The 22,580-nt window shown below is 47.4% G+C and overlaps 1 protein-coding gene across 8 annotated transcripts in view; it reads left to right on the top strand.

The window, feature by feature from the left end:
* The window catches only part of CTIF (cap binding complex dependent translation initiation factor), a 161,208-nt gene that overhangs the window by 127,860 nt on the left and 10,768 nt on the right, over positions 1-22,580 (top strand). For all 8 annotated transcript variants that reach the window (XM_088653135.1, XM_088653134.1, XM_088653133.1 and 5 more), the window contains one exon: positions 20,683-20,838. In XM_088653135.1, coding sequence (XP_088509261.1) covers positions 20,683-20,838 — 156 coding nt within the window. The remainder of the gene's footprint in view (positions 1-20,682; positions 20,839-22,580) is intronic.

Here is a 22,580-nt window from a genome sequence, read left to right as displayed (position 1 = left end):
CATCAGGTCCAGTCGTGACCGACTCTGGGGTTGCGGCGCTCATCTCGCTCTATAGGCCGAGGGAGCCGGCGTTTGTCCGCAGACAGCTTCCAGGTCATGTGGCCAGCATGACAAAGCTGCTTCTGGTGAACCAGAGCAGCGCACGGAAACGCCGTTTACCTTCCCGCCGGAGCGGTACCTGTTTATCTACTTGCACTTTTGGTGTGCGTTTGAACTGCTAGGTGGGCAGGAGCTGGGACCAAGCAACGGGAGCTCACCCCGTTGCAGAGATTTGAACCGCCGACCTTCTGATCAGCAAGCCCTAGACTCTGTGGTTTAACCCACAGCGCCACGCAAGCCTAGTCCTTGGCTTAGTCAATCTTGCCATCACTCTTCCATCATCATCCCCTGCTATGCTCTTCCTTTGCCCACACGTGCACCACCAGTGGCGTTCAAACAGTGCCACAACTCAAGAGTGTTGCGTAAGTGCCTTTCACAGAATGCCATAGGTTTGGACCAAGAGACAGAGTAAGAACTTGCAAGCCTAGGGAGTTGGAAAAGGAGCCAGCTCCAGCCTCATATCCGAGGTCCCGCTGCTCTTGATGACCCAATAGCATGCCATGGCTCTTGGAGCAGTTTCTTCTGCATCTGGACCTTGGCAGGAAGATTAACAGTCAGGTTCACTTCGTGTATTACCAGTTCCACGGCCACTGGTCCCATCACCTCCTGGCAAATAGAAGGGGAAGAAATGGAGGCAGTGAGAGATTTTACTTTCTTGGGCTCCTTGATCACTGCAGATGGTGACAGCAGCCACGAAATTAAAAGGTGCCTGCTTCTTGGGAGAAAAGCAATGACAAACCTAGACAGCATCTTAAAAAGCAGAGACATCACTTTGCCGACAAAGGTCCGTATAGTTAAAGCTATGGTTTTCCCAGTAGTGATGTATGGAAGTGAGAGCTGGACCATGAAGAAGGCTGATCGCCGAAGAATTGATGCTTTTGAATTATGGTGCTGGAGGAGACTCTTGAGAGTCCCATGGACTGCAAGAAGACCAAACCTATCCATTCTGAAGGAAATCAGCCCTGAGTGCTCACTGGAAGGACAGATCATGAAGCTGACAGATCGTGAAGAGTTCACTGGAAGGACAGATCGTGAAGAGTTCAAAGACATTCAGGGTGTAAAGCAGGACCCCTGAGGGGGCGTGGCTTTGAAAAAGTGGGTGTGGTCTGGAGGGAGGCCTGGGAAGTTGCATGTGACAGATAGGCCTGGATAGGAGGCTGCCTCAAAATCATGTGTACGCTTGCCTTGGGTTCCATACTGGAAGAAAGGTGGGATGACTGCAAGAAGATCAAACCTTTCCATTCTGAAGGAAATCAGCCCTGAGTGCTCACTGGAAGGACAGATCGTGAAGCTGAGGCTCCAATACTTTGGCCACCTCATGAGAAGAGAAGACTCCCTGGAAAAGACCCTGATGTTGGGAAAGATGGGGGGCACAAGGAGAAGGGGACGACAGAGGACGAGATGGTTGGACAGTGTTCTCGAAGCTACCAACATGAGTTTGACCAAACTGCGGGAGGCAGTGCAAGACAGGAGTGCCTGGCGTGCTATGGTCCATGGGGTCACGAAGAGTCGGACAAGACTAAACAACAAAAACAACAACAATTACCAGTTCACAGTACATTTGTTAGCAGCGCCCAAGTTCCCCTAAAGCTCACCTCCCGCACCAAACAACACCTGCATTCTCACCTCCTAATAAGACACCATAGCTCAATGCTGCAGGATTCATCCTTTGCCAGCTGCCTTCTGGGATCTTCTCCTGCAACACTTGGAGGCCAAAAGCTTAAGAGGGTGATGGAGGTGGATATTAGGTGGCTGCTTTTCGTGTGAGGGTGCTGTGATCTCACCATTGGTGAGGACACTCGTGCAAATCGGAGGAGGGCAAGCCATGAGCTGCATGTGGCCCAGTCCTCCCTTTGTGTGGCTCCCTGTACCTTTCTGACAACAATGGCAGAGAAAGCGAGAATGGTTAGATTGAGAAGGGGCGGAAGGTGGGAGAAAGAGAAGGAAAGGCGTGAAAGATGGAGCGTGGCAGAGAAAGAGAAAAACCTATTCCCGCCCACTTTGGGGCGTTGGTCCTGCCCATTGCCCGTTCCTGCTACACCTACAGCCTATGGGTGGCCCCTAGCCCCTTCCCAGCAAGGTCCTCAGACTTTTAAAAAGGCTACATTAGAAATGATTGCTTTATGGCAGGCCTACCCCTGTCCTGTGGGTCTGAAAACCACCCTAGAATGGGTCGTTATCCTTTGCAGAGACAACAGGGTTTGTTTTGTGCCTGCAAGCCTGAAATGCAGAGTCTCAGAAGAGGGAAGACCTTCGACAGCCCACAGAGTTTGTTGGCCTGTTTTGCTCCACTTCCTTTGAGCCGGTTCCATCAACAAAAGCAAGGCTGAAGTTTCCCAGACCAATTTGCATCCGATCTATTTTCAGCGGCTTGCGGTATAAAGGAGAAGAAGGCGGCCCGAGCCACTTCTCCAGCTGCAAACGCCTCGTGTGGAGGACAAGCATAGATTCTCAGATAAGCGCGTCGGTTGCCACCTCTGGTCAAGAGGGGCTCCTGTCATCACTTGCAGCTTTCCCAGGAGAAAGAGGAGCACTGCCCTTTTGAAAGCCATTAATAGGGCAGTGAGAATGTGTCCCCGTGGTACTTAAGAGGACCCAGGGATCCTCCAGGTAGCTAGGCTCAGGTACCAAGGTGCTCTCTTGAGTGCCACAATTTGGGGGGTGCCTTAAGCTGTGACACTGGCAGTAGAGCACATGAGTGCATGCATAGGATCCCATGATCTTAACACACACATGCACAAAATCTGCACACTGGGAAGGAGGGGGGTTGGCCAAGGCTGGCCAAGGGTCTCAGCTGATTCCATCAATTGATGCTGTGTGTTAAACATCAGGAAGAACTTTCTGACAGTAAGAGCTGTTCAACAGTGGAACAGTGGAACAGACTGCCTCAGGAGTTTGTGGGGGCCCCTGTATTGGAGGTCTTTAAGCAGAGGTTAGATGGCCATATGTTATGGATGCTTTAGTTGAGATTCCTGCATTGCAGGGGGTTAGACCCTCGAGGTCCTTTCCAACTCTCATAAACAAGTCCCACTGAGTTCAGTGAGACTTGCTCCAGGGCAGGTATGTGTTGGGACTGTGCTCTTAAGAGTTATACCCTCTCCAGCCTCCCTGGTGTAATGTAATAAAAAAGACACGAGTGGCACTGTGCTCTAAACCACAGAGCATCTTGGGCTTGCTGATCAGAAGGTTGGCGGTTCGAATCCCCACGACGGGGTGAGCTCCCATTGCTCTGTCCCAGCTCCTGCCAACCTAGCAGTTTGAAAGCACACCAGTGCAAGTAGATAAATAGGTACCGCTGCAGCAGGAAGGTAAACAACAAACGGCGTTTCCATGCGCTCTGGTTTCCGTCACGGTGTTCCATTTTGCCAGAAGCGGTTTAGTCATGCTGGCCACATGTCCCGGAAAGCTGTCTGTGGACAAACGCCGGCTCCCTTGGCCTGAAAGCGAGATGAGTGCCACAACCCCATAGTCACCTTTGACTGGAATTAATCGTCCAGGGGTCCTTTACCTTTTTACCTTTCAATAAACTAGCATAGGGTTGTATCCAATGCTAGTCCTACTCAGAGTGGACCCATTGATGTTAATGGGCGTGGCTGACTTGGCTCCATTAATTTCAGTGGGTCTGCTCTTCAGTTGGACATGCGTTTATTATTATTATATCAGTTGGACAGCATTATTTTATTACACCAAACCAGCAAAACTGGCGAGGCAGAGGGGAATGACTTTCCCAGGAGCTCTGAAGCCCAATGGCATTTTCTCCATCCAAACCCAATGCCATAAGTCACTTTGCTGTTTGTTGTCATCATTTGGCATTGAGAAGGTGGGCTGCTTTTAAAAATACATATATACCGTATATATTGGTTGCTTGCATTAGCTTTCCCCTTTTGCTCACCTACCCGCCAGCATTCCTTCCAATTCAGCCTTTAAAGCTGAGATTTGCCCATTCTAAGTGCACACTCTTGATAACGTGGCATGTTTGAAGCTTCGTAGAGGCCTGAGCCACCTGTAGATGGCGCCTATGCTTTAGGGCCTGGCTGGACACAAACACACGACACTTAACACACACACACACTGCACTCCCCCTCTGCTACAGGCTTGAAACAAGCATTTCAACATGTGCTGTGTTTTGCAAGTGTCTTCCTCAATGAATTTTGTTTTATAAAGTGGAAATTAAAATGCACCGATCACAGAAAACCTTTTTGGGGGAAGTGGATGCATTGCGGACTCTCTCTCTCTCTCTCTCTCTCCCCCCCTCTCTCTCTGTGTGTGTGTGTGTGTGTGTGTGTTTTCTGGCCTAGCTAAGAAGCATGACTGCTGTTAATGAACACCCAGCCTTTTTCTCTATTAACCTTGCTTTTAAAAGGGGGGTGGAGGGGGGGCGGGAAGCATGTATAATATTGGTGGAGGCAATAATTTGATCCAGCTTGACGTTTTGGCATGTAGACCAAGGTCTGAACCGCACGAGCGGTTTCTTTTTTAACCCAAAGTAATGAAGATGGCTTGCATAATTCAAAGCATTCTGCAGGAACACCGGCTAATTAAGTTTCCCCCTGGAATCGCTTTGCAAACACACGGCCCGCAAGCACGCTGTGCCTGTTGCCGCCCTGGCGAGCGAAAGCCGGACTGTGTCCCACGGAGCCACCACAGAGATAATAAAACTCCTGCCGATACGGTATTACCCAGTGGGACTAACCAGCAGGTGACTTCCTACAGGGGAGGCAGAAAATGGCAAGGTGATGAGCTCCTTGGAAGACCCTGCTCTCTTGAATTTTTGCGTATCCACGTGGCGGGAACCGTTTAGGGGAGCCTGGAAGGGGCAGCCTCCGCTACCCCACCCGCCCAGGGTTCGAAGGAGAGGCAGGGGAGCTTTTGCAGGGCTACTTCCCAGTGGTGGGCCAGTGGCCAGAGGCAAAAGTGGGTGGAGCAATGAAGGTGACAGTCACCATTGTGGAGTAGGCTAGTTTCGACACACCCACCCTGCCTGGGCCTCTCCCTATCCAGGCAAGCAGAGCTTGGGAGACGCAGAAACACTCTGGCAGTGATAGCCGGGTGCTCAGGAGAGCTTGCAGCTATGGAGAGTTGGATAAAAGAGCCAGCGGAGCACTTTGGGGCCGCAAACACAAGGTCCCACCCCCCACCCCAGTTTTAGAGCTTCTGTGCTTATTTCTTGCAACTCACAGTAATTTGTGTTAAATGCGTGTTTCAAACAAAAACCCCACTACAGATTCTCTTAAAACACTCTTTTCTCCCAATTTCATCCCAAAGCAAGCATTCCCTCCCTTTTTCGTTATTTTTTAAATTAATTTTAATTACAAAAGTCCAATATTTGCCATATTATGAGGGCACTAGGAGAAGGGGATGACACAGGACGAGATGGTTGGACAGTGTTCTCGAAGCTACCAGTTTGACCAAACTGCGAGAGGCAGTGGAAGACAGGGGTGCCTGGCATGCTCTGGTCCATGGGGTCACGAAGAGTCGGACACGACTAAACAACAACAACCAATTCAAATACAAATCAGTTACATAGCCAATTATAAAATTTATGTGGCCTCCCACGCGCTGTACTTCAAGGTCTGGTTCCCCTTAGTTCTGCCTCCAGACTACTGCTCAAACCAAATGCAATCCACTCTTGATAAAATCTCTTATGCCACAGCTACAGTGATTGACTTCAACTCGTATTAACACATATAGTCATTTGTAAATTCATAGATTCGCAAGTGAAGTTCTCCTTTCTTCCTCCTGTGTGAGGTTTTAATTTTCATCCATTGTTCCTTTATTTCTCCATCGAATATTATGTCCATATTAGTTTTTCCTGATCTCCTTTCCGAAGCGTGCATTTTTCAACCCCATTGGCAGGCAGATGCCGTGAGGAAGCTGGAAATGGCATCTCTGTATATTTGGGTCCGTTAATACAGTTTGAACTTGCCTGGGTGGAGAATGGAGAACCTTGGAACAACGCGCTTGGTGTGCAGAAGTCAGCGAGTGGAGGTTTTTCGCAGCTTGCTAATGTCTCTATATCAAACTACTGTTGGAGGTCGCAGCTGCTGGCGGGGCTGGCCGGGAAGCCGGGAACCCAAAGGCAAGCATTGCTGCTTTCCTCCTGCAGACTGATGCGGTCCTGCCTCGCTCCCACCTTGCCTGACCATTGACTGTGCTGGCTGGGATTGGTGGGAGTCAGAAGAGAGTCCTAGCTTCCTCGCCCCTGCCCTGGGATCATGCTTTGCCGAGGGGGGCTAATGGCAGGGCCTTGCATGGCTCTTGGCCACATCAGAGAGGCAGCTAAGCAAAGGCAAGATGAAGCAAAGCGGAGCAGTAAGAATGGAAAGAGGTGTAACTGGTTGCTCTCAAGTCCTCAGCCAAACAGCAGCATGTTCCCAGCTCCTGGGTCAGCCCCCGCTCCCTCGCAGACTAAACAGTTGCTGCGTTCTCTTCCCCTCTGTCATTTCGCGACCAAAAGAATTTAGAAACGAGTCTACAATTGCTCGCACAGCCCTACCGCCTCAAATATCTACAGCTTTGGTCTTTCCATCGACTCCCTTTGTTTTCTGCATCTGGGCTGAGCCACTTCGGGGTGCTGGTGGGAGCACAACATGACTGAATGCCTCCTCCGTGCAAAACAGCTCCCCGCAATTAGAAAGCTAGTGTGTCAGGGACAAACCTAGGCCAAGCCCCTTCTCCCTGGTGTGCTACTTTTCTAATGTACAGGGGATTTCTTGCATGGAAGCACAGTCTGTCACGAAAGTGTGTGTATGTGCTGCAGCCCAGACGCAAGACTTACTACCTCTGCGGACATTAGTTGCAGGTGTCACCTCTCATATTTCTGAGCATTCCTCAGAGGTACCTGCATATGTCACCAGCTCATTGATTCAGTGACGATAGCTACAACCAATTAAACGGGCCTCAGTACTAGGTATACGTGCAAAGCACACCAATTATTTTGCTTCAGTACAAAGAGTGGGTCTCCTGTATCAATAAAACTGCAGTAGTTTTTAAAAAGGAGAATTGTGGCAGGTTTATTTGAGCTTTGCTTTCTTGCTTTTGAGAATGGAATGCACCTAGGAGCATTGTTGACTCTCGCCCAGAACCGTCTCACTACAATATCTTATCCCAAGCCTCTTCCAAAATGGTGCCTCGGAGAGGCCAGTTCTATCTTGGTAAGCTTCTGCTTTAAAAGATTTCAGGGAGGAAGTTAAACCTATTGAGTCTTCTTCTTCTTTGGCGATCACTCGTATCTGAGTAAGATTGTCTTCCATAAACACGGTTTTAACAATGGGTCCGTAAGTGACTGTGGAGGCCAATTCTGGATCCACACGTCCTTCCACAGTGGGGACATTGGTTTCCGGGCGGGAGTTGATCACGGTGTGGATTTGCCAAGCGCACCTTCCTCTTAGCACGTTTCTCCCTTTCGTCCTGAGATCGAGTGTCTTCAAAGCCCTTGACACCTTTGGTAAAGGCTGTTCTCCAATTGGAGCGCTCGCAGGCCAGTGTTTCCCAATGGTTAGTGTTTATACTACGGTACATTTTTAAAGATTTGCCTTGAAAGAGTCTTTAAACCTCTTTTGTTGACCACCAGCATTACGCTTTCCATTTTTAAGTTCGGAATAGAGTAGTTGCTTTGGAAGACGACCATCAGGCATCCACACAACATGACCAGTCCAACAAAGCTGATGTTGAAGAATCATTGCTTCAGCACTGGTGATCTTTGCTTCTTCCAGTACACTGGCATTAGTTCGCCTGTCTTCCCAAGTGATGTGTAAAAATTTTCGGAGACACCATTGATGGAATCTTTTGAGGAGTTGGAGATGGCGTTTATAAGTGGTCCATGTTTCACAAGCATACAGTAAGGTTGGTAGTACAATAGCTTTGTAAACAAGCATTTTGGTTTCCCTGTGAATGTCCCGGTCCTCAAACACTGCACTTCAATCGGGAGAAAGCCGCACTCGCAGAGCTCAGGCGATGCTGGATTTCGACATCAATGTTGGCCTTTGTGGAAAGGTAACTGCCTAGATAGGAGAAGTGATCAACATTTTCCAACGTTACACCACTGAGTTGGATTTGTGGCGCTGCAGAAGGGGTTGTTTTGTACTTGTTGGTGCAGCACTTTGGTTTTTTGGATGTTGAGTGATAGGCCAAGCTTTTCATAAGTTTCCGCAAATATATTTAGGATGGTTTGGAGGCCATCCTCTGAGCGTGCGCACACTATGTTGTCATCAGCATACTGAAGCTCTATGACGGAAGTTATGGTAACTTTACTTTTTGCTTTCAGCCTGCTCAGATTGCCCCAACCTCTTGAGTATATGCATCTTGACTTTGGTGTGTACGCACTCAGGTATACACCTAAGTACAGCCTGAGTGCAATGCAGTTGTGCAGGTATGTTTTATTACCTTGGTCCCTAGCAACTGGTATTCGGAGACATACTGCCTCTGATCCTGGGGGAAGCCATTGCTATCCTCTTACGCTCTGTGAATTTGTCTCATGCCCTTTTAGTGCTGCCTAAGTCGGCTGGCAGCAACCCAGGTGGCGCTGTGGTTAAACCACTGAGCCTAGGGCTTGCTGATCAGAAGGTCGGCGGTTCGAATCCCTGTGACAAGGTGAGCTCCCGTTGCTTGGTCCCAGCTCCTGCCAACCTAGCAGTTCGAAAGCACGTCAAAATGCAAGTAGATAAATAGGAACCGCTACAGCGGGAAGGTAAACGGCGTTTCCATGTGCTGCTCTGGTTCACCAGAAGCGGCTTTGTCATGCTGGCCACATGACCTGGAAGCTGTACGCCGGCTCCCTCGGCCAATAATGCGAGATGAGCACGCAACCCCAGAGTCGGTCACGACTGGACCTAATGGTCAGGGGTCCCTTTACCTTTACCTAAGTCGGCTGGCATCACAAGCGAGTTCCATAGTTTTAACTGGGTGTCGGATGGAGAAGTAATTCCTTTTGTCTGTCTTGAATTCCCCACCATTCAGCTTTATTGGATGGCAATGGGATCTAGTATTATACAAGAGAGGGAGAAAAAGGTCTCCCCACTTTCCCCACACCAGGCAAAACTTGCCTTTTGTTCTCTAAACTAGCCAGCCTCCAAATATTGATCCGGCCCTGCTCATCATTTTGGTGTAGTAGAGACAGGCTGTTGAAAAGTAAACTAATGCAACCAGTGTTCAAAATTAGCCAGGTGCCAGGCGCATTTTGCTACTGGCGCAGGTCCAGTTGTGACTACGTGAAGATTTCTGGGCGCCACATGCAACCACAATTTAAAAACCTCTGCCTTAGTCCATAGTTAATACCATTTCCATTTCGACTGCGTGTGTTTCTCCTCCTTTCATACTGTGGCAAGTGAATTGTTGTAAGAGCAAGCAGCAGTCGAGCAAGGTAGTTGAGACCGTAGAATCGTAAAATTGTAGTGACAGAAGGGGCCCCCAGGGGGCATTTAGTCCAACCCTCTGGCGGATAGACATTCCTGAAGGAGCGTCTCCACCCCCATCGTTCAGCCCTGACACTGAGGTCCAGCTCCGAGGGCCTTCTGGCGGTTCCCTCACTGCGAGAAGCCAAGTTACAGGGAACTAGGCAGAGGGCCTTATCGGTAGTGGCACCTGCCCTCTGGAACGCCCTCCCATCAGATGTCAAGGAAATAAATAACTAGCTGACTTTTGGAAGACATCTGAAAGCAGCCCTGTTTAGGGAAGTTTTTAATGTCTGATGTTTTATTATACCAGGCATCCCCAAACTTTGGCCCTCCAGATGTTTTGGCCTACAACTCCCATGATCCCTAGCTAACAGGACCAGTGGTCAGGGATGATGGGAATTGTAGTCCAAAACATCTGGAGGGCCAAAGTTTGGGGGTGCCTGTATTATACTTTTAATATTTTGTTGGAAGCCGCCCAGAGTGGCTGGGGAAACCCAGCCAAATGGGTGGGATATAAATAATATTTTTGTTGTTGTTGTTGTTGTTGTTGTTGTTGTTGTTGTTGTTGTTGTTGTTGTTATATTCCCTTGTGGTGACCGCAACCTAGGTCATCGCCCCTACCCTGCACTCAGTCTTTAGGTCTGATGCGGCCCTAAGCTACTGAAGGTAATGGGGCCCTTTATATGTCCAGCTGTCCTTTGTCAACAACAAATTGTCTCTGTTTTTTGTGTTGAATATATGCTATATGGTAATTTATGGACCTAATAGATATCTAAAGCCATCTGCACATAACAAAAATATGTATTTTATCAAAGTGAAATAATTATTAAGCTGTAACTTTAAAAGATTGGGGGCCCATTACTTACACCATAGGAGCCTACACAGCACAAAACACTGTTGCTGTATGTAGGTTTTAGTTTATTTGTTTTTTATCTTCTATTTTGGAAATGTATATCCGGTTGTTATTTTCCTTTAAATTTTTTTGGGGGCCCTCAAGAGAGTGGGGCCCTAAGCTATAGCTTGCTTAGCTTATATGTAAATCCGGCACTGGCTGACATCGCTGACCTTTTGCGCTTGCGGTCGATCGTAAAAGTATCGGAAGAGGAAGAAGGGGGGACCCCCCCAATAAGTGCACATGAATCGTACATTCCCTCTCCATCCCCACCCCTCTCTCCCTCCCCCTCTACCCTTTTAGATCCTCTTGCATCTCTCTTTCCAAACTTGGCGGCTCCCCATAGACTCCTCGGCACCTCGGCCTTATAAAATGGACACCCTGCGAGTGTGAAGCTTAAAGGAAGAATGCGGTCTGTTGGCAAACTCCAGCTCGTGGTGTCCGCTGCCTTCTTGCTTGCATGAGACAGGGGACACGGCCGCTTCTGGTTACATCCTCTCCTGCTTTTTCGGATTGCAAAACTTTTCGGCCTTCGGTGCAAGCATCAATGTGTGAACAAACAAGACAAGAGCTTCCTAATGCTGTTTCACGCATGCATCTTCCGTACCTGTCAAATGCGCTGGTGCAATATATATTTTACAGCCACCGCAGGTAGTTCAGCAGTGTTAGAAACGGAGACTTGAAAGCTGGGAGCTAAATGGCACCTTAAACCTAGGTTTATGGGCGCGACAACGGAACGTCAAGGAGCGCTTCCCCCCCCCCCAAAGTCAAACAAAATGTTTTTAATACTGCTGCTTTTTAGCAAGAACATTGCCCATAGGAACGCATTAATTGAATTGAATTGAAAATGTGTACCTTTAACTTAATATTGTACAACAGAGAAACTATACTTTAAGATACAGTGGTGCCTCGCTTAACGAATGCCCTGCTTAACAAAAGGATTTTTCGAGCGGAGGTTGCCTCGCTAGACGAATTCGTTTTATGAAAAATTCATCTAGCGAATCGCGGTTTCCCATAGGAATGCATTGAAATTCAATTAATGCGTTCCTATGGGCAAAAAAAAAATAAAAAAAATTTCAATGCATTCCTATGGGATTCGCTAGACGAATTTTTCGTTAAAAGACCCGTGGAACAAATTAAATTCGTCTAGCGAGGCACCACTGTATCTATTGTCTAATATTCTACCCTATATTCATCCTCCCCTCCCCCCATTCTTCTTGAAAGACCAAAAGCCAAGCGGAACCAATAATAATAATAATAATGATGATGATGATGATGATGATGATGATGTAATGATGATGATGATGATGCATCAATTTATAATCCCCTTATTACATCAGCTACTGTATTGTGGGTTAAGTTCACACCCTCTCAGATTGCTCATCTAAGGAAAGGACAATTTTTTACATCATTTACATAATAAAACATGTACATACTTTTATCTTCGAAATCTATTATATATTGAGTTTCAGCTTAAGGCGCGCTTTTTTAATCACAAGAATACAAAGCGCTGAAAATGAATGAACTGCAGCTAAAATGTTATGTTAATTTTTCACATGGTCTAGTCCTTCCCCTGCCCGCCCCCCTAATATTCTTAAGAGGGGTCTCTTATCTAGCCTTCAGAGAGTAGCTGGAAGTGGGAAGGCAGAAAGAGGTCCTCCTTTCCTTCCACTCTGCAGTTTTAATCTGAAATCTTAGGCACAGTCCTGCTCCCAGAGCTCAGAAACTGCTCGCACTAATAAAATTCCCTGTCGCAAAATGCGCCTAGAACAAAGGGAGTTTCGAACACTGCAATTCAGAGATGCAGTTGAATTGCAGCAACGTACAAATTCCGTCAGGAACAATGGACCCTAATCTTGAAGTATCCTACCAAAGGGCTGCACCCGACTTTCGTTCTCCCAGCTCCCCATTTCCTCCTCAAAACAACCCTGTGGGGTAGGTTAGTCCAGGAGAGAATGATCAGCCCAAGTTCTCCCGGGGAGCTTCATGAGTGAGTGGGGATTTGAACCTAGGCTGCGTAAACACCATATTTTTAAAGCACATTAAAACACACACACACACACCCAATTCTGGGAACTGTAGTTTAAGAGTGCTAGGAATTGTAGTTCTATGAGGGATTGGCTACAACTGTTTTAAAGGCAGCAGCCCTATATTTCACTCTAACCACTACACCACACTACCTGGTGCTTCTCTGGGCTCCGCACTTGGAACTGGAAATGGGGTCCTTTCCACACTACCGGCATTCCCACCCGAAGCTGCCAGCTGATTCTGCACAACTAGCTGTCATGCCAGTAACTGGAGCCAGGGGCTTTAAGGCAGCATTAGATGAATTCACAGAGGATGTGACCTGCAGTAGCATTTTGTCACCGCAGCTAAACAGAGTCTGCCATTTCACACAGCACCTCAGATTTCATGACATGCTTAGTTACTACCACTCTGGCTATGTAGTCATTCCCACCTCTAGTAACAAAGGGTAAAGGTGGTTTATTTTTATTTTATTTTATTTTGTTAAGGTGTCACCACTGACAGCTTGCTTTCTTTTTTATTCTTTATTTATTTGGTTTTTCAGATCAAAGTTTCACAATTACATATCCAGAATACACCATAAAAACAAAACTCCAAAGCAAGCATCCCCAAACTCGGCCCTCCAGATGTTTTGGGACTACAATTCCCATCATCCCTGACCACTGGTCCTGTTAGCTAGGGATGATGGGAGTTGTAGTCCCAAAACACCTGGAGGGCCGAGTTTGGGGGTCCCTGCTCCAAAGAATCTCCTGGACTTCCCTCCTCCCCTTTGTGGGTTTCTATTGTGAACAATTCCCTCCTGTGTCTTTTATAATAATCCAAATCTTTTGCATCTCCATTATATCCAAAATTCACCATTAAACCACAGTACAAGTGTTATAACGATTTTAACTTTTTACAATGGTTTTTAAGATAGGTTATAAATTTTCCCCATGGGTAAAGGTGGTTTAAACCACCCAGCCTCTTGGGCTTGCCGATCAGAAGGTCGGCGGTTCGAATCCCCACAACAGGCTGAGCTCCCGTTGCTCTTTCCCAGCTCCTGCCAACCTAGCAGGTATATAAATAAGTACCGCTGTGGTGGGAAGGTAAACAGCATTTCCGTGCACTCTGGCTTCCATCACGGTGTCCCGTTGCACTAGAAGCGGTTTGGCCACATGAAAGCTGTCTGTGGACAATCGCCGGCTCTCTCGGCCTGAAAAGCAAGATGAGCGTCGCACCCCATAGTCAAATTCAACAGGACTTAACCGTCCAGGGGTCCTTTAACTTTACCATAGCTCAGTAGAAGAGCAGGGCATTGGACTAGAGGACCCTTGGGGATTCCTTCCAACTCTGTGATTCTTTGTTCTTTGCATGCAGAAGGTCCTATGTTTCAATATCTGGGTAGGGCTGGCATTGTCCCCTGTCTGGAGAGGCACTGCTAGCCAGTGTAGTAGACCAAGGGTGGGCTTGTCATAACGTTGTGGGCTGCAGCTCCCACCATTTCTGACCATTGGCCATGCTGGCTGGAGCTTCCAGGAGGCCACGGGCAGCTCACTTCCGGTGCAGACAGCACTGAGCTACTAGCATGGATCAAGGGTCTGGGTCATTATAGGACAGTTTCCTAAGCTGAGCTTAGGGCAAACGGAAGGAAGAGGCGCAAAATACGAAGTGGGTGCAAGCGGTGTGTGGTGGACGCCATAGCTGCCAAGTTATCCCTTTTTTTAAGGGATTTTCCCTTATGCTGAATAGGCTTCCTCGCGAGAAAAGGGAAAACTTGGCAGCTATGGTGGACGCACTCAACAGGAACGTCCTTGTGCACATTCCTCATCGGGTTACGTCTCTTCTGTGAAAGACCCGCGGCTGCCGAGAAGGCTGCGAGGGGAAATGCCGACACTCGCAGAGCCCCACTCCCTTACTTTCCCTTGCTCTCAATTTTTGCTGACCTGAATGCACCCACCACCAGACTCCTTGGCACCTCTGCCTTGAAATGAAGACGTAGCGAGCATGTTCGTGCATGAGAGAGGAAGGCGCTTGGGAGTCGAAAAGAGGGTGTTGGAGATGTTCAGTAGCCAGCTTGCTCCTTCGCAGATGTGCATGTAAGTTTTCTCCGGGGCCCTTTGGAGAGAGAGAAAGATTATATGGGCTTTCCAATTAAGACGAAACGGAAAACCCAGTGGTCATGTTCTTCCTCCATTATTGGAAACAGCAATGTTCCTGAATACCAGTTGCTGGAAACTGCAGGAAGGGAGAGGAGGGCTGTTGTGTTCAGGTCCTCCATGTGGGCTTCTCATAGGTATCCATCTGGCCACTATGAGAACAGTTCAAGAAGGATACTGACAAGCTGGAACGTGTCCAGAAGAGGGCAACCAAAATGGTCAAAGGCCTGGAAACAATGCCTTATGAGGAACGGCTTAGGGAGCTGGGTATGTTTAGCCTGGAGAAGAGAAGGTTAAGGGGTGATATGATAGCCATGTTCAAATATATAAAAGGATGTCATATAGAAGAGAGTGAAAGGTTGTTTTCTGCTGCTCCAGAGAAGCGGACACGGAGCAATGGATTCAAACTACAAGAAAGAAGATTCCACCTAAACATTAGGAAGAACTTCCTGACAGTAAGAGCTGTGGAATTTGCTGCCAAGAAGTGTGGTGGAGTCTCCTTTTTTGGAGGTCTTTAAGCAGAGGCTTGACAGACATATGTCAAGAATGCTTTGATGGTGTTTCCTGCTCGGCAGGGGGTTGGACTGGATGGCCCTTGTGGTCTCTTCCAACTCTATGATTCTATGATTCTAACAGGATGCTGGACTAGATGAATCACTGGCCTGATCTAGCTGTTCCCACGTGCTTATATTTACAGTATGTTGTTGGGGTTTTTTTTTCCCCCTTCTCATTCCTCCTTTGTTGCTGAGTATCTGAACGTCTTGGGAGCAAATAGTATGGCCCACGCTTCATCCAAGGTAGATTCCGCAACCCTCAGGACCTGCCTCAGGCATTTTAGTGCCTGTTGTGGAAAACGGTGTCTCCCCACAAACGAGTGAATCTTACTTCATCTGCATGAGACCCGCGCAGATCCCTAGGAGCGGCACATGAGGGCAGTTTTATATTATACAAAAGAGCATTCAAGCACATGATTCCCACACCTCCAGTCACCTGTGATGCAATCCAGGAACAGTTTTGTCCGCCGTTGGCATGGAATCGCCCCTCTGCTGCATCGCCACCTTCCGCTTCTGCTGGAATGCCTTCCCACAACACAACAGGGCAAATTACAAACCAGCATTGTGGAAGGGCACCTTGTCTCAAAATGGGGCCGAGTTGAAGTTTTTTGGGGTTTGTGTGTGCACAGGTAGAGATGGATGGATAGATTGATCCCGATCGATCGATAACTAAATAAAGACAGAAGGCAGACACACCTATATACAGTCATACCTCAGTTTTCAAACAGCTTAGTTCTCGTATGTTTTGGTTCCCGAATGCCGCAAACCCGGAAATGAGTTGGCTCCTGCAGCCAATCAGAAGCCGCGCTTTGGTTTTCAAATGTTTTGGAAGTTGGACTTCCGGAACGGATTCCGTTTGACTTCCAAGGTGGGACCGTATAGCATTTGCTTCCCTGATTTCTTTGTCTGACAAATTGCTGTGAACTCGCAGTTCCTTGCAAACCTGTTTGGGTGGTGTCGCGAGCCCATTACCACCTACACGTGAGACAGGCTTCTAAACAGTGGGGTCCCCATCCAGGAACCCCCCAAAGCCCTCGTCGGCCTGCCCCGAGCCCACTTCCTCCTGCCGCCCTTGCGAAGCATCCAAGCCCTGGCTCTGTTAACATCTGGCAGCAGGCTGCCTTTTCACACCGCAACACAAACTTGTCAGAGAGGCCTCCCGGGAGTTCCAGCTGCCTCCCTTGGGCTTCTAAGGAAAGGGGGGGGAAATGTGGGGGTGGCGGGGAAACTTAACAGCAAGGGGGATTTTGCACCATGAAGCGGAGGCTGCCGGGCTGAGCTATTTGTGACGTGGCCAGTTGGGCCATAGAGAATCTGCTGTATAAAGCAACCGCAGTAATAAGAACCATGACCGGATTTCTGCACGCATGAATTCATGACATGCACAAATTTCTCTTGACTGGCATCTATATCTGCCTGTCTATATATACAATCCGGTTTCCAGCATTCTGTCACACTCTTCGCATGGCCAAGAGACCATGCATGGGACACTGTGGGGAGAGAGGCTGGCTAAATCCCACAAGGCTTGGTTTTCAATGGATGGGGTCAGTGAGAGCAGGTTCACACACACACACACACACACACACACACACACACACACACACACACACATTTCTCCCAACGGCATCCTTTCCTTCCTCCTGTTTAAGTGAATGGGTGCTTACGCCAACGGGGAGAAAAGTAAACTAGCTTTGCGTTTAAGCTCTAGCCCAGCAGCATGGAGCTCCATTCAGGCAAGTGAGGAGGTTGGCCAAGAGCTTTGCCCCTCTCCTGCTGGCTTCCAGCAAGCTAGCGGACAGTGTTTTTCCTCCCTCATGGCTTGAATTTGTGGACTACTCGAAATGAGGCTGCATTTTAAATTTTAATACTGTATTTTGGTCTGTATTTTAATTGATTGCTTTTTTATGTTTTATTGTAATTTTATTGGTGTGAGCCGCCCTGAGCCCGGTTTTGACTGGGGAGGGCGGGGTATAAATAAAAATTTATTATTATTATTATTATTATTATTATTATTATTATTATTATTATTATTGCAGGCCAGTAAATTTGGTGGGCCTATTTACAAGGCTAGAGTAACCACTATACTCCGCCATAACAATCAATATTTTGTGGGTGCCCAGAAAACCTCTGGCTGCCCATTTTTTGGAAACAGGATGTAGGACAGTGATGTTGAACCTATGACACGCGTGTCAGGCGTGACACACAGAGCCCTCACTGCTGGCACGCGCCCCATTGGCCCATTCGCTCTGTTGTCGTCCGTCCCCCCCATTTGTTCTCCCGCTCCTCCTCACGCTACAGCTTGTCTCCGCTGTTGGAACCCGGATCCTTTTGTTGTTGTTGTTGCTGGTAGCTGTGTGTTAGTTCCAGCGAAGGTATTATTCGTCATTTATTTCTGTTCTCTTTGCCCCTCAAAAAAAGCGCAGCAGCTTTGGGGCATAACCCCCCCAAAAGCAAAGCAACTTTTGCACACACACCCCAAAAAACTTCCAAAACTTTGGTCAGCAGCTCCCCCCAAAAAAGCTCAAGGACTCTGGGCACTTTGTGATAAATAAGGGGTTTTTGGTTTGGTTTGGTTTGGTTAAATAATTAGTTTTTGGTTTATTAAATACAGTTATATATTACAATTATACATCTCTGTTTTGTAAACTATAAATATCACTAAATTATGGGGTTTTTCCTCAAAGTGACACACCACCCGAGTTATGCTCAGTTTTTTGGAAAATTTTGACACACCAAGCTCAAAAGGTTGCCCATCACTGATGTAGGACCTTTGCTCAGACCCTGCAGAGCTCTTCTGATGTCAGTGGTAATAGTACCGACCTACCTTACAAGGTTGTTCTATGGATTATTGAGGCAACGTATACGCGTGTGGCATCGCTACTGAGATTGAAACCAAGCTCCTACCTACTGTGTCTTTCTATGCATTTATTTTAACCCAAACAACATCACAGGATTTTGAGAAGTGCGTAGTTTAATTGATCATGGCATTCTGATCCACATAAAAGTCCCGGAAGTGAGGGCTGGGTTGGATTGCTTTAAAATGTGAACTCCTCGTTGCTAATATATGCACATGCAGACATCTAGACATGCAGTTTCTCAAAGTCCTATCTGGACCCTTCTTATAGCCATCGAGGGAAATGGGAGTTTTTATAACTGTATTATTAGGAACGTTTTCTTTGAAGGGATTTATTGGCATCGAGGAGAGCTTAAAATAAGAGCTTAAAATAACGGAAAGCCAGCAAGGATCACCGGTGTGTTATAGTTCACATATTTTTAGTTATCTGGCCAGCTTCACAGCAGCCTTTAAAGCACCCAGCATGAACTACTTACAGCTAATGGCAGCCCATTGCCAGTGATAAATATGGAGAGGTGCATTTTCTATTTGAAGCCTTTGAGCTGGCAACAAACCCCATTGCTCTGGCCGTAGTCAAAACATAAAATCTCCCAGAATTTGTTAGTTAAGATGAAAAGCGGGCCTGCCTTGCACTTTTTAAAGGTTTGGTTTCCAGATCATATATATGTATAGGGACTTGCCTTCGGAAGCAGAGTTTAAAGAAATACCAAATCAAGGACACAATCCTGCCTATGTTTGGCATTTCTGAGCCCTGATGCTTTCAGCTGAAAAGTCAAAACACGTGGATAGAACGCAGCCCTAAAATATGCTTGTGTGTTGTGCGAGTTTGTAACCTTTCCACATTTTAGAGCAAACCCACGTTGCCCAAGTGCCAGTTGTGTGCCCTAGCAAATGAATTGTTTTATGCAGCTCTGTAGTATATCTTCGCCCTACAGTTTCCCATGGGCTAAGGGGTGGCATTAGAGGAATCCCATCAAAATGTCGGGGCTGCCTCCCCCCTGTGCCCAAAGTCTTCACAATCAGAAATGCGGTGCTACCAAAACTTACTCGGAATCCGTTTCCAATTAACACAATAGGCTTTTTCTCCAACTTGTTGGTTCAGAACAGGGATGGGGAGCCCCCAACCTACAGAGATTTTCTGAAGCTTAATTACTATGTATGAGGCGTATCTTCATAGAGGGATGCGTTCCTGTGGTGCTTGTTGTATGTGTGTAAGGTGTATTTCCATGTGTGAATCGTGTATTTCCATGGGGGGGGGGGGGGGAATGAAGCCATCGGGAGCAACTCTCATGCAAGGGGCTTTCATCCCCTGGGATTTGCCTGGTGGGGTTCAGGGTAGTTTTCCTTCTTCTGTTTTTCTGTGTCTTAAAGCGTTTTTCCACTGGCGGCTCTTGAGACAGGGCGGGATCAAAAATCTTTATAAACCCACACAAATGGATGCATGGCTTTTCTGCCCCCCTTTTTAATTTTTTTGCTTTAGCACAGCTGTTTTGTTTTGCTGCCTAAATCATAATCCGGAATCCATGGGGTGGATCATGCCTTGGAAATCACGGGACCCTTCGCAGCTTTCAAAACCTATTGATGTGGTCCATGGTTGCAGGAGAGGGACACGGGTGGCGCTGTGGGTTAAACCACAGAGCCTAGGGCTTGCCGATCAGAAGGTTGGCGGTTCGAATCCCCGCGACGGGGTGAGCTCCCATTGCTCGATCCCAGCTCCTGCCAACCTAGCAGTTCGAAAGTACCTCAAAGTACAAGTAGATAAATAGGTACCGCTCCAGCGGGAAGGTAAACGGCGTTTCCGTGTGCTGCTCTGGTTCGCCAGAAGCGGCTTTGTCATGCTGGCCACATGACCTGGAAGCTATACGCCGGCTCCCTCGGCCAATAAAGCGAGATGAGCGCCGTAACCCCAGAGTCGGTCACGACTGGACCTAATGGTCAGGGGTCCCTTTACCTTTATGGTTGCAGGAAGCAAGAGAGAAACAATAAGCTTTACCTCAGAAGCTGGGGATTTCAGGGGCAGCCGTTGGATTTCTAAGGAAGAGGACTAGGGATAGGTCAGGAGGCTGCCAGAGAGATGGAGTTGTTGTATCCACTGTTGGGCCTACTCACCTGTACATACAAGACACACCTGTCCTATTTATAGGCTTCAGTTTCTGGATTTCTTTGCTGAGATGATCTTGCTTCATTAAACAAGTGGTAAACCTTACTGTGCTATCCCTTACTGCTTCTCCCGTTTGCTCCCCGGAAAACTTTGCGTAGATAACATGTCTTTTGATGTGGCACCAAGATGCAAGATGCATAGTTCAACTCAGGCATAGGCAACCTCTGGACCTCCAGATGTTTTGGGACTACAACTCCCATGATCCCTAGCTAACAGGACCAGTGGTCAGGGATGATGGGAATTGTAGTCCAAAACATCTGGAGGGCCGAGTTTGAGGAAGCCTGGTCCAACTCTTTCCATTTTGCTTCGGTTCCCACACGTTATGCGCTCTGCTAATCTTCCAAGGAGTTGTTGTTTTTCATTTTGTGTCTTTATGTTGTGATTTTATGTTGCAACAGCCCTGAGACCTGCAGGTATAGAGCGGTATACAAATTTAATGAATTGATTATGAATTTAATAAAAAGAAGAATTAATAATGCAACCTGCCCCTGGGACCTTGTAATGGAAGAGATCTGCCTCTCCGCATTCTGAAGCCCTGTCTCTTCCTCCCCTTCTTCTTTTTTGCAGAAAGACTTCACCGTGCGGGAAGAGCTGCAGCAGAGCGACGTGGAGCGCTGGCTGGGCTTCATCACCTTCCTCTGTGAGGTCTTTGGCACCATGAGGAGCAGCACTGCGGAGCCCTTCCGAGTCCTCGTCTGCCCCATCTATACCTGCCTCAGGGAGGTAAGGCGGCTCCAGGGTCAGCCAGTGACGAGTCACACAGCATGTTTGACAATGGGGCCCCCGTTTTGCAGCTTCCAGACTGCCACCCCCTCACCTTTTCCTTATTAACGCTTGATAAGCCCTGTGCAGCCCTTTCTCCGCCAGTTTCCCTTGTTTTATTTTTAGAACAAAGGGCTTCTACCAACAGGAAGGAAGGAAGGAAGGAAGGAAGGAAGGAAGGAAGGAAGGAAGGAAGGAAGGAAGGAAGGAAGGAAGGAAGGAAGGACACCCAGCCCTGACTTGTCCCTTCTCGAGAGTTGCCTTGGAATGATTATCATGGAGGGATACACATGAAAAGCATTGTGGGCAAATGGATGTGGATTTAGTTGTTGTTGTTTAGTTGTTTAGTCGTGTCCGACTCTTTGTGACCCCATGGACCATAGCACGCCAGGCATTCCTGTCTTGCACTGCCTCCCGCAGTTTGGTCAGACTCATGTCCGTAGCTTCGAGAACACTGTCCAACCATCTCGCCCTCTGTCATCCCTTTCTCCTTGTGCCCTCCATCTTTCCCAGCATCAGGGTCTTTTCCAGGGAGTCTTCTCTTCTCATGAGGTGGCCAAAAGTATTGGAGCCTCAGCTTCAGGATCTGTCCTTCCAGTGAGCACTCGGGGCTGATTTCCTTCAGAATGGATAGGTTTGAACTTCATGCAGTCCTCCAGCACCATAATTCAAAAGCATCAATTCTTCGGTGATCAGCCTTCTTTATGGTCCAGCTCTCACTTCCATACATCACTACAGTGGAACCTCGGTTTATGAACACCTCGGTTTATGAATTTTCGGTTTATGAACGCCATGGACCCATCTGGAACGGATTAATTCATTTTCCATTACTTTCAATGGGAAAGTTTGCTTCAGTTTATGAACGCTTCAGTTTATGAACAGACTTCCGGAACCAATTACACCCATGCTTCAGTTTATGAACGCTTCAGTTTAAGTACTCCGCGGACCCGTCTGGAACGGATTAATCCACTTTCCATTACTTTCAATGGGAAAGTTTGCTTCAGTTTATGAACGCTTACTCCGCGGACCGTCTGGAACGGATTAATTCACTTTCCATTACTTTCAATGGAAAAGTTCGCTTCAGTTTATGAACGCTTCAGTTTATGAACAGACTTCCGGAACCAATTGTGTTCATAAACCGAGGTACCACTGTACTGGGAAAACCATAGCTTTAACTATACGAACCTTTGTTGGCAAGGTGATGTCTCTGCTTTTTAACATGCTGTCTAGGTTTGTCATTGCTTTTCTCCCAAGAAGCAGGCGTCTTTTAATTTCGTGGCTACTGTCACCATCTGCAGTGATCAAGGAGCCCAAGAAAGTAAAATCTCTCACTGCCTCCATTTCTTCCCCTTCTATTTGCCAGGAGGTGATGGGACCAGTGGCCATGATCTTGGTTTTTTTGATGTTGAGCTTCAGACCATATTTTGCGCTCTCCTCTTTCATCCTCATTAAAAGGTTCTTCAATTCCTCCTCACTTTCTGCCATCAAGGTAGTGTCATCTGCATACCTGAGGTTGTTGATATTTCTTCCAGCAATCTTAATTCCGACTTGGGATTCATCTAGTCCAGCCTTTCGCATGATGAATTCTGCATATAAGTTAAATAAGCAGGGAGACAATATACAACCTTGTACTCCTTTCCCAATTTTGAACCAATCAGTTGTTCCATATCCAGTTCTAACTGTAGCTTCTTGTCCCACATAGA

The sequence above is a fragment of the Zootoca vivipara genome, chromosome 10, assembly GCF_965207765.1.
Source record: "Zootoca vivipara chromosome 10, rZooViv2.hap1.1, whole genome shotgun sequence".
NCBI classification, from domain to species: domain Eukaryota; kingdom Metazoa; phylum Chordata; class Lepidosauria; order Squamata; family Lacertidae; genus Zootoca; species Zootoca vivipara.
This window is presented reverse-complemented; position numbering and strand designations above follow the sequence as displayed.